At 42.4% G+C, this 12,191-nt stretch overlaps 1 protein-coding gene across 1 annotated transcript; it reads right to left on the bottom strand.

Annotated features, from left to right (window-relative positions):
* Nucleotides 1-394: 394 nt before the first annotated feature.
* Nucleotides 395-6,923, bottom strand: LOC310878998 (uncharacterized protein; the record flags this gene model as incomplete). The annotated part of the gene is made up of 8 exons (XM_083793414.1): nt 395-747; nt 1,484-1,647; nt 2,141-2,249; nt 2,903-3,021; nt 3,379-3,462; nt 3,613-3,702; nt 6,448-6,621; nt 6,882-6,923. The coding sequence occupies 8 exons, from the start codon at nt 6,921-6,923 to the stop codon at nt 639-641; spliced, it is 891 nt and encodes a 296-aa protein (XP_083649540.1). The 3' UTR covers nt 395-638.
* Between the last annotated feature and the right edge of the window lie 5,268 nt (nt 6,924-12,191).

A 12,191-nucleotide genomic window follows, 5' to 3' on the forward strand; every position in this document is an offset into this window, starting at 1 on the left:
ATCGTGTCCCATCTGATGGAAAAGCCATCATTTGATTTTCCCATAACGTCGTTGTCGGATGAAAACCTTGCCAGTTACATTTCAGGAAATGGAGTTCCAATGGATCCAATGTAGTTATTATTTAGTCACAAGGTCTTGTTAATACTTTGCATTGGTTTAATACTTATAAAACCCACACACTCAACCATATTCAACCAGGTGTCCCTATTTTGTGAACGTCACTATACAATTTAAAATATAGCGGAAATAGGCGATCTGCTCCCTCACAGCGCGTCACGATTGTGGCGCGTTCGTTGAGTGTGTAGATCGCTTATAGACCAGCACATTTTGCTACGTTTGCACGACACTGTCATGCGATGAAGCATAATATAGGGCATTAATTTATATAAACAAACGTTAAAACGATTTTTCACAAATGCCGTCAGCATAGGTGCACTTCTCGACACTTTGTGGTTGGTTGCAAGGAGTTGCATGGCGAATCGTTGTGTGTGGTTTGGGCTTAAATGACGGCAATGACAGGCTCTTTGACAGACGGAGCCATTGTTTCTATACACAAGAGTATGTTTCACAAACGGAGAATGGACACCGCAGGACGTGTTCTGCTCTGCGCGTGGACAGGAAGGAGGCGAAGGCGTCCTTTAGACCTTGGAGGCGTTCTGCTGTAGCGCGTCGTCGTCTTCCTCGTCCACGCTCAGGTCCAGACGAAGGCTGTCCAGGGTCTGCCTCATCAGAGCGGACTCCTTACGCCTGCACAGAGGACCAGCAAAAAATAACGTGAACACATAGACATCAAAGGGGGGCTTCAGCCCCCGCATGCCCTTGGCTTTTACCCGTCTGTATAAAACAACTGCCCTCTCCAGACCATGAATGCAGCATTTACTATGGTGAAAGAAATGCAAATGCCCTCCCTCTCCTTTCCATGCCATATGCGAGGATTTATTTTTTCTGAACTCTCCCGATCTTGAACGCAGCATTTTGCGGTGAAAGAATTTATTTAGAAATCCATGTCATCGCCGCATCTCCAGTAGCCAACGAGTGTGGGGTCACGCCCCGGAAAATAGCAGATCTACAAGCTCTCAACGCGTCGCAGTGCGATGGCGAAAGGGCCTTTCTGTGTGGAGTTTGCATGTTCTCCCCGTGTCTCCTAGGGTAGGTACGCTCACAAAAAACATGCAGTAATCCTGGTCTCTAAAACTACCTCCCCCTGGCCAGCTGGGGCGTCTGATGGAGGGGAAAGGAACTGGTCGGAATAACGTGTTCGTTCCACACGCTACGTCCAACCGGGGAAACTCTCCCTGGTCAGGTGAAAAGAAGCAGCTTGGACTCCTCATGCATAGAAGGAAGCATGAGGTCAGTATGCTGCCTGCACCCCCCCCCCCCCCCCCCAGGTTGGCAGAGGAAGTTAGGATTAGGATTAGATTATTGACACTAGGTGAAAAAAATCATGGGATAAAAATGATATATATAAAAAAATAAACCTTACTTCATCTGGAGGTGCTGGTCCAGTAGTTGTCTCTGCAGTCTCCCAGACGTCTCTCTCTCCTCAGAGAGCTCCCTCTGGGTGTGTCTGTACTGGGCCTCCTTCCGGCTCGTCTCCTCCTCGGCCTCGTTGAGCTGCCGCTTCAGAGCGCGCATCCTCTGGGTCAGCTGCGTGGGAGCATTGACAATGGATGGAGAATTGACATCATGTGTGTTATGTACTGGTCCACTAGTCCCTTCCTAACATTCTTGTCTAGTTTTTTGAATTTGTTGATACAATTGTCAATGTATTTAGTCTTAGATCAAAAGAGAGGATCCGGGCAGTTGCCTTTTTAATTAAATGAAAGGCTTTCCTCATTTCGACCTTGTTGGTCAAAACATGTTAAAAGATGTGCACAAATGTTCATGATTTTAAACAGAGTAAGCCAAGAAGAGGGACCTGCGTCTGCATCTTATGAAATATCCATATGAACAGAAAAATACTATGCTTTGGTGAGACAAATCTATAACTGTCCTCTATCGCCCTCTAGTGAGAATCTGTATATAATGACATGATGTGTGTGTGTGTGTGTGTGTGTGTGTGTGTGTGTGTGTGTGTGTGTGTGTGTGTGTGTGTGTGTGTGTGTGTGTGCATAAGTGCGTGAGTAAGTGCGTGCGTTACCAGGTCTTTCTGTTCAGTAGATATCCGGTGTTCCTCCTCCAGTTGGTCAGACAGTTCATTAATCTTTCTCTCCAGTTTGCTGACGGTGTTGTTCAGTGCTGCCTTGTTCCTGAAATACACTCCTCTTTAACAACCTTTTACACTGGACTAGCAACATATTCCTCTTTAACAACCTTTTACACTGGACTAGCAACATATTCCTCTTTAACAACCTTTTACACTGGACTAGCAACATATTCCTCTTTAACAACCTTTTACACTGGACTAGCAACATATTCCTCTTTAACAACCTTTTACACTGGACTAGCAACATATTCCTCTTTAACAACCTTTTACACTGGACTTAGACTAGCAACATATTCCGAGATGCAACAGGTTCTGAGCTTATTGTATGAATGTGTCACAGTCACAGACTGTGCCTGTCTTGTTATTTCTATGTTGTGTTTTTGTTTTGGTTCCATTATGTTCTTGTGTTCCCCAGCTGTATCTCATGTGTAATCAGCCCTCATCATCATGTGTGTATATAAAAGCCTTTCTAATTATTTGATCGGCCCAAAGCATTGTGTTTATTGTCATGATTTGTCACAACAAGAGTTGGCTTTGTCCGAGGCTTAAAAGGTCTAATACCTATTGAAACGTCTATAGGACAAATGAATGTGAAATTATTTCCCGGGCCTGTCGTGGTCATGAAAGGGGGCTGGGGGACTGCGACGCTCTACTCTGCCTGGCTGCCCTGCCATACATTATGGAGACTTCACCCACCTCTCCTCCGTGCGGAGGACGTTCTCCAGCTCCTTGACTCTGCTCTCCGTCCTGGAGATCACGTCCTCCTGGACCCTGGACGTCTGGAGCTCGTCCACCTCCACGCGCAACTCACGGATCTGTGCATGGGGGTGACCAGATGGACACAGTGGTTATCAGACTTTAGAATGTCAAGAACCCCCGCCTCCCCCCCCCACATTTGGCCACGGACCCCCCCCACCATCCTAATTCTGAGAGTGTAGAAAATAGAACCAAGTGTACACTACGTCGTAGGTCTATTTGGTTTTATCTGTACGCTCTCGGAGTTACAGTCCCGTAACTCCTCAAATGGACCCGTACGAGTCCTTTTGGAACACTCTCCTTTGTGCAGGCGCACGCACTCACGCACGCAGACACAGACACAGACACAGACACACACACACACACACACACACACACACACACACACACACACAGTGTGTGCGTAGCCTGCGTACCTGTCTCTCCAGTATGACTTTCTCACAGTCCAGCTGTTCATTGAGATCCTTCTCCTGAATCAGCTTCAACTGTAACTGTTCAGTCTGAAATCAACAAGTCATACATAAAAATAGTCAGTCGATGAATCACCAGCATTGTGACTGAAAATATATAAAAAAACACATGTACATTGTCAGTGTCAGGAGCAAATCTTGCATCATCACATTTTTATTTTATTTTAAACAACAATTCACCTGTTCAATAGATCTTTTGTGTTTACTGGCCCATCTCTGCTCACTGTCATGAAGCTCCTCCAGGTCACTTTCAAGATCAATCATTTTTTCCTGAAAAGGACACACACATTGAACACAGAGGAATCCACCAAGGCCTAAATAAACACTTCTTACTTGTCTCCCTATCTCTCCTACACTGTCTCCCTCTCAGCTTTCCTACTGTCTGTCTCTCCTACACTGTCTCCCTCTCAGCTTTCCTACTGTCTGTCTCTCCTACACTGTCTCCCTCTCAGCTTTCCTACTGTCTGTCTCTCCTGTGCTGTCTCCCTCTCAGATTTCCTACTGTCTGTCTCTCCTGTGCTGTCTCCCTCTCAGCTTTATTACTGTCTGTCTCTCCTACGCTGTCTCCCTCTCAGCTTTCCTACTTTCTGTTTCTCCTACGCTGTCTGTCTCTCAGCTTTATTACTGTCTGTCTCTCCTACACTGTCTCTCGGCTTTCCTACTGTCTGTCTCTCCTACACTGTCTCCCCAGCTTTCCTACTGTCTGTCTCTCCTACACTGTCTCCCCAGCTTTCCTACTGTCTGTCTCTCCTAATATATTAAATAACTTCTGCGTAGAGGTCTATTGTGACTCATCCCTGTCCTCTTGTTGTGAGAATACAAGGTTATGTTGAAAGGGGACAGATTAACAGTCTTTAGAAATGGCTACATTAACATTATTTATTCATGAGGTTATGGAATTAGTACAACACTGCTTGGAAGGATTAGCATAATTAATACCACATTAACCTTAAATTCTGATGACCACGACCAACTGATTCACCAATTAATTTTAAGTTCATCCCTGTGATAGGGGGCCTGTGTGCTTTTGGTCTGAAGCAATGGAAATCACTTTGAATTGTTGTTGAAATGTGCTATACACATACAATAACGTGCCGTGTCTTGTAGTAGTAGGAGAGTACTGGTAGTAGGGATGTCAGTAACGGATAGTTTCCCAACCGGTTACCCGTTAGGATTAACCGGTTCATTACCGGATAGTGGTTGATTTTTTTCTTTTTTTAATAGGCTACCCCAAATGTAATATGCATGTATAGCAGGCTACATAATTAAAGTTGGTAGACGAATGGCATACATTTATTTATGCTCCTTTTATAAAAGACAAACAAAAAAGCAACATTTAACAATATAAATAAATTGTTGTAGGCTTCTGGCTTAATCATCAATAAACAACGCATCGCATCTGCATGATGCATGCATCTGCGCGTCTACAGTACAGAGGTCCGCCGGTTCTAGTCCAACAAAACATAAATAAATCCAGTCCAGATCCGAGCAACCTATACCTATAAAGCCACTGGACGCATGGGCTAAGCCTTTTTTTATTATTAAGGAAGATCAGCATGCATGTCACCGTTTTCCGTTTGTTGACTTTTCGCTGACGAGAAAACCCTCAAACATCGATAGCACATGGCTAACTTTTGATAGCCGTAAGCCGTGCCAGTGTGGAGACGGATATAGAAGCGGCAGCGGCGGCTGTAAACGTTCTCCCTCCAGGCCAAATGGCCAATAATGGATTTAATAATGTAGGTCTCTGCATTGATACGGTCGACATGTGTTCATCTCGTCTCGCTGTCACTCGCTTACATTTTGACTACCGCAAAGCTACCGTTGTAACTTGTAGCCAACTAGCCATTGAAGTACAACAGAGAACGGGGACATTGAGGGGGCAGAAAACAGAGCCCGAGCGCTGTTCATGCAGCCGCCCTGGACTAGTGCGACAAGCTGGGCGGCGCAAATAGCAATTTTAGGCATGTGTGCAACATGACAACTGTTTTAAAGTATTGTACAGTGACAACTACAGTCTCTGTAATGTTTATGTTGTACTATTACTAAAAACTATCTAAAATAAAGGGATTTAAGATCAGAACATGCATTTATTATTATGCAAATTAACCGTTAAAGCTGATAAAAATATCCGGATGTTTCTTAACGGTCGGCTAACCGGTTAACCGGTTAACCCCTGACACCAACTGGTAGTAGTAGTAGTCATATAAATAGTGGTAGTATCAGTACTAGTAGTAGTAAAAATAGTAGTAGTATCAATTTACAATGTAGGCACATATCAGACGCTCTCATCCAGAGTGTAAGATCAGGCTAAATGTCATAAACAATGAGTCAACAATTGACAGGGTAAATGGTCAGGTTCAGTAAGTACAGTGCAAAGTAAAATAATTAAATCCTTCAAAGACGTTCTAAGCAACATTCTATCTATTAACATGCTCAGCATTTGTGGTCACTGCTGGTCAAACAGACAGCAGAGATTGCATGTCAATTAACCAACATAGCATGCATCGTATATACCGTAGCTAGAAAACGTTGACAAGGAGTGATACAAGGATTAGGGGAGTGCTAGTGGGTGAAGTAGTGCTAGGGAAGTGGTGAGCTTTCAGACTCTGGAGTGAGTCTGCAGCCCTGACTGCAGAGGGAAAGGTCAGAGTTAATTTCACTGTTTGGGGGGGGGTGCAGGAGCGGCCTTTGTAGTGTTGGCCAGGACAGACATTCTGTGATAGCTGAGCCAACTGAGTGTGAAGGGGAGTAGGGGGTGGATGGTTTCTTGACGGTTATGGGGGTGCCATGCCTTTGATTAGCCTGTGTTCAGTGTTCTGAACTGAGCGTAGGCGGAAAACCGGAAGCCGAAGTGAAGGGAACGCAAAGATTTCAGGGTTGAAGGCCACCGGGCCTGCTGAGCAGTTCTGGATCAGCTGAATGCCGCCGGCACGCTTGGTCTTCAACCTCCCAGAATATCAGTAATAGTAGTAGTAGTTGTATTCGTAGCACTAGTATCAGCAGTAGTATTACCTGTGCCTGTTTAACCTGTTTACTCAGGTCGTCTTTAGCCTGGTTGACCGTCTGCAGCTCCATGTGCAGGTCATCTACGGTCCTGTCGGCTTGTTTCCACTGCAGCTGAATGCGCTCTCTGAGCTGGATCTCCTCCTCTAAGGTCCTCTCCTTGTCGCTCAGCTTCTCAGACACCTGACAAGACACACACACACATCAAAGACGCATTTCTAGTCTTGGAGTGTGACGTGCCAACACTTCTGATTATTGCAACTTTTGCGTCGGCTATTTAAAAATAGCAGATGTACAAGGCGGCTTGCAGCGATTCGACGTGTGCCGCGCTGGAAGCCTCTACGAAGCTCCTCCAGGTCACTGCTCCTCTACGTCACGTCGTGCCACGCTGCAAGCTTGCGCTGTACATGTGCTATTTTTGAAGAAAAAAAATTGAACAACACAAATCTTCTCTTCTCGGGGGTCCCGGCAGGGGTCATCGCCATGTTGGCTTGTGGGGGACATTTTTGTCAGCATTCCATTTTTGCCACGGACATACAAAATGAGTGCACAAACATATTACCAGAAACACACGAGGAACACATGAGTGTTCAATTGAACACTCTCAGAGTTAATAGTTGGGTCATCTGAAGAAGTTCCGTGACCGTGGAGAGCAAACCTTTGTTTCGCAATGGATTTGTCATCTATGAAGGTATATTAAAAAAATGAGCGGGGGCGTACTTCGCAAAAAGGTGGGGGAAATCTTTGAGAGCCCCAAATTCAAAATGGCAGCCCTCAGCCATACTAAAATTTTACTTTTCAATGGTTTGGCCTACAATGCTGCACAGTACATGATTTCTGACATTAATTGGGTCAGGGAATTCATAATTGATGTAATTTTATTGATTTGACCAATTTTACACCTTCAAATTCAAGATGGCTGCCGATTTTTAGCTCCAAAATGTCAATTTTTCAAAATCGTCAGAAACACTTTATTTTAGGCTTGAATGAAAGATATTATCATGCTGAGTTAAGTTACAATTACAATAGGCCTAAAGAGGGGTCATCTCAGAGGTCTGGTTAATGAGAAACAAACTGTCATGACCTGTCTGCTGCATACTTTTATTATGTAGTGATGTCCTAGTGTTTCCTTTTTGCCTAGTTTCTACTGCCTGTCTTGTCTCACCTCCCTTTCATTCGTTTTGTTCTCCACCTGTGTGCTGTTAGTCTCTTAGCCAACTGTGTGTTAATTACCTTTTGTATTCACCTGTGTCCAGTTAAGCCTGTGTCTATTTAAGCCCTCAGTTCCTTGTTGGTTACTATCACATGTAGCATGGATCCACAGAGACAGAATAGTCATCTGAAGACGTTCTGTTCTAGCATTCTACAAATGTCTTACAAGCATGAGCTTGTAGATCGGCTATTTTTCAACAGCAAAACCATTACAAATAATGGTTACAAAAATGTGGCTTGATAGCTAACACTTAAAAGGTAGTCACCCCCCCCACCCCCCAAGATCAAGCCTGCATGAATGCAGCATTAAAGAGAAAGCACAATGTCGTATCAATGTGTCCTGAAATGTGGCAAGCCTTGCAAGTCCTCTGATACTATCAGCCAAGATAAATGGGATGGCTTACAATTGAAAGCCAATAACTGGTCAGGACTTGACAAATTTGGTGACATTTACAACACCACTCCATGGCAAAATGGTCCAGGAAATCTCTACATGCATTCAACATGTTATCTGTCAATTTCCTCGACACGTTTGATTGAGCAAGCCAGACAACGAGCAAAAAAGCAAAGTGACATTGCTCAGAGCTCAAATTCTGAAATGCTAGACGAGACTCTGTGTAATGAACAGCCAGAGGGGCCATCACCAAAGCGCCTGCGTTCATCCGTGGGTGGGCGTCTACATGACAAATCAAAATGTGTGTGGTGCAATCAGGGTGTGGACATAAGGCATCCAGATAGAACAAATAACCTGTTGAGAATCAGTACACATTCAGGATGGTGCTCCTCCAAGCGCCACACAGTCCTCATAAAAGATGACGAGCTGAGAAACCGTCTCACACGACTCATTCAGTCAACGTCAGCACTGTCGGATCCTTTTGCAAATGACATCATGTACTACAAACCCTGTTGGATGCAGTATATCCACAATACAATCTTCAAGCCAGATGATGCAATGCACCTCCAGAATGTGTCCCTCTTAGAGGCAAAGAACCTCTTCTTTAGACATGTCGATTCTGTGATCTTTACAGAACGTGAGATCCGTTCACTGCAGTCCCTTTTATCAGACTACAAACGCATTATTAGTGAATTTGGCTATGCAGTGGGCGATGTCAAATCATCTTATGTCAAGGGTCTGCTCATTAATGAGTATCAAGATAGAATTGGCTTCAAAGATAGAGCTCAACTTAATAAAAGTGAGTGGGTCTATGATGTTGGGGGAGGAGGTAACTACATTGAGGCTGCAGTGGTTGTCCTTCTAATCTGTGAGGAGACCATGCTGTTCTCAATTTATCTTTCTTTTTTGATAAAATAAGAAATTAAAAACTGAATAATAATGAAAGGTAATTGAAAATACATGCACGCATTAGAAGGTCAATCAGTCACCAGAACCAGGGATGTCTTAATCTAACAGTTTTATTAGTTTTAGTTTATCAACTTTAGAACAATGGCTTAAAATGTAGCATGTTAATTTACCAGGAATAGAAATCCTACAGTTGTATTTGCACTATACCGTTTCATTTAGTTGGTTCTGAACTACAGCACTGATGAAATGGTGGAGCATGGGTGGCAAATGCCCATTTGAAGTTTAGAGGTTATATTTGCAGCACTGATTTTTCATGTTTTTGTTCTCATGACGAAAGGGCACATTGCACATTTATTGTTACGGTAACGTTTTTGCCAGGTGAAACCTGGTCTATTTTCTCAGGTTCTTAACTAGATTTATTACTGAAATCTGAAATATCCTTGTTCTGAAATAGTTTTACTATGTAATTTTGGATCTGAACCATGGTCTAGGTTTTAATATTTGGAATGTATATAGACTAGAGCACCAAAGTCTGACGTTACTTTCAGTGGAGGGCGCCAATACACAGGTTCATCATTATTTGCAGTGAAATCTTTCAGATTGACCAGTTACTCTTGATGGACAATTGAGTCTGTTGTGTGTAGATGTGTATGGTTTACATACATGTACAGTAAGAATAATGCTACTGTACAATACCAGTTGTAAAACAAATTATTCCATTTCTGGTTGTAGGATATGGGAATTCCATATTTATCTAACTTATTAGAAGACATGGGTTGTGAATGTTGTGGAATGTTTTGAAGGATGCTTGTCCCATTGTTCATGGACAGGTGATAATGGGTTAGGGTGTGTAACTCTATTGATGAATGAATGGATTTGATCATTTTAGTATGACAAGTAGAGTGGATATATAGCCTACTCCAACACAGTGTTGTTTATGGCAGTTTTAGTCACATTCTAGTCACCTGGAATGTTTTAGTCTTGGTCTAGTTTTAGTCGACCAAATACAATTTAATTTAATTTATTTAAATTTGAATATGAATATGTTTTCAATTAAGGCAACAAGGTTCAAATATGGGGTAGAATAAGTTTGTTATGATCTGTCTCTCCACAGACCATGTCAGACCTGGCCATTCCCACTTTCCCTTCCACTCACACAGTCAGTTCACTCACCTGTCTCCAACCCCCTCGTCATCCCACCTGTGAACACTTTGACAATCAGCCTGCCCCATATATAACTGGACTCATTGCACTCACACTTTGTCACTTCATACATTGTTGTTATGATGTCTACCCTGGAGCTCTTGCCTGTGTCTCTGTTCCTCTGGACCCTGCCTTGAATACCTCTGGTAATTTGCTCGTACCTATTTTTGTGTGTGCATTTTTGGGATTGCTTATCCTCTGCCTTTTTTGTGAGCCTGCCTTTGTTCTGCATTTCAATTAATAAATTAGTGTTTGAACACTATTCCACTGGTTGTGAGTCGTGACTCTGCATTTTGGGTTCAGAACATTTTGACACTGTAACAAAGTTACCTAATGCAGCTTTTACTTTATTTTTATTTGTTTTACTGAATCTGATATGTTTCATTTGCTTAATGTTTGATATAAAACTCATTGAATTGCCTTGTTGTTGGGAGCAGTGATTGGCCAGTTTTGTGTCCCGCATTTATTTTGTATTTACTTGTATTTAACAAGAGTTTCTTCTGCTTGGAGTCACTTTAATGTCTGCTAGTTGCTAAGAGCTGAACTTCTCCTTTTTACACTAACTGAAGCATTTAGTTTTGGTTCTACTTTAGATTTTCACTCTTTAAAAATAGATCTAGTATCAGTTTGTTTGGGCCGGTTTTGAGTTATGGCTTTACTACAAACATTGAAGTCCTTGGTCAATCAGACTATCTGCTGCTGCTGAAGAGATATTTGGGATTGTTGGAATTCTAGACAGAATTCTAACAGAGTACGGCCGTCGTAATAATCTAAGTTTTTTTTTTTTTTAATCGCTGTGATGCAAGGCGGAGTTGTGTTGTTGTTGAGTTGGAGAAGTTGTGATGCGGAATATTTTCGTGACATGCCAGCTGGGGTGGATGTTATTTATATATGTGTGAATGAAGTATGTATGTACAAGTGAAGTATGTATGTGCAAGTGAAGTATTTATATATGTGCGAATGCAGTATGTATGCATGTACAAGTGAAGTATGTATGTATGTGCAAGTGAAGTATGTATGTGCAAATGAAGTATGTATGTATGTGCGAATGAAGTATTTATATATGTGCGAATGCAGTATGTATGCATGTATGTGTATGTGAGATATGCATGTATGTGCAAGTGAAATACCAATATATATGTATGTGCAAGAGAAGTATACATGTATGTGCGAGTTGACTATGCATTTATGGCCTAAACGGCTTCCCATAGAAGAGGATGAGGACTCACAGCGCGAGGCTCCAGTTCATGTTGAAATTAGCAGCAGCAGCGCAGAGTGAAACTGAGTCCCAGTTAATGGACAGTCACACAGTGACAGACACAGGTGGTGTCGATGATACTGATGATGAAGATGAAGCAAGTCGAGAAGCAATGTATGATGATGTTGGTAATTGGCGAGAATATTTGGACACTAATGTTCGAGATGTGATTATTATGAGAGGTCCTCAAAAGATGAAACCAGGATTTTGTTATCCAAAAAACAAAGAAAACAAAAGACACTTTAGTGAGGATTTGTATATCCGAGAACTGCCAAATGGAGAAATAAATGACAGAAAGTGGCTTACCTACTCTCAGAAATTGGACAAAGCATTTTGCTTTTGCTGCAAACTCTTCGGCGTGAAGAAGAGTGCAATGACGCAGAACGCAGACGCAGAACGTCTATACCTAGATGGCCCAGGCTTGCATCAAAGGTACAATAAATACTACATAATATGACTTTCAGTGAGACATGTCACGTTTAGTTTAAATACATAATCCATACAAGTATATATTTCAGATTATCTATGTTTAGCAAGTTTTATTTTAATTGTTTTGTACATTATTTACATGTCCTATCTGGATTTGAGTTTAATTGAAATGGTTGAATGAAATGGTCTTACCAATTATTGCAACTGTCATGCATGCACAACCTGTTTCTACCTTTATTTTGTGTGTGTGTGTGTGTGTGTGTGTGTGGGGGGGGGGGGGTAATAATGTGTCATCATCTCATGTCACTATTTTGTTTATTTTTCTTCTCCCCTCAGTGAGGTGGATGA

This window comes from Protomyctophum parallelum (genome assembly GCF_964188405.1).
Source record: "Protomyctophum parallelum genome assembly, chromosome: 21".
Lineage (NCBI taxonomy): Eukaryota > Metazoa > Chordata > Actinopteri > Myctophiformes > Myctophidae > Protomyctophum > Protomyctophum parallelum.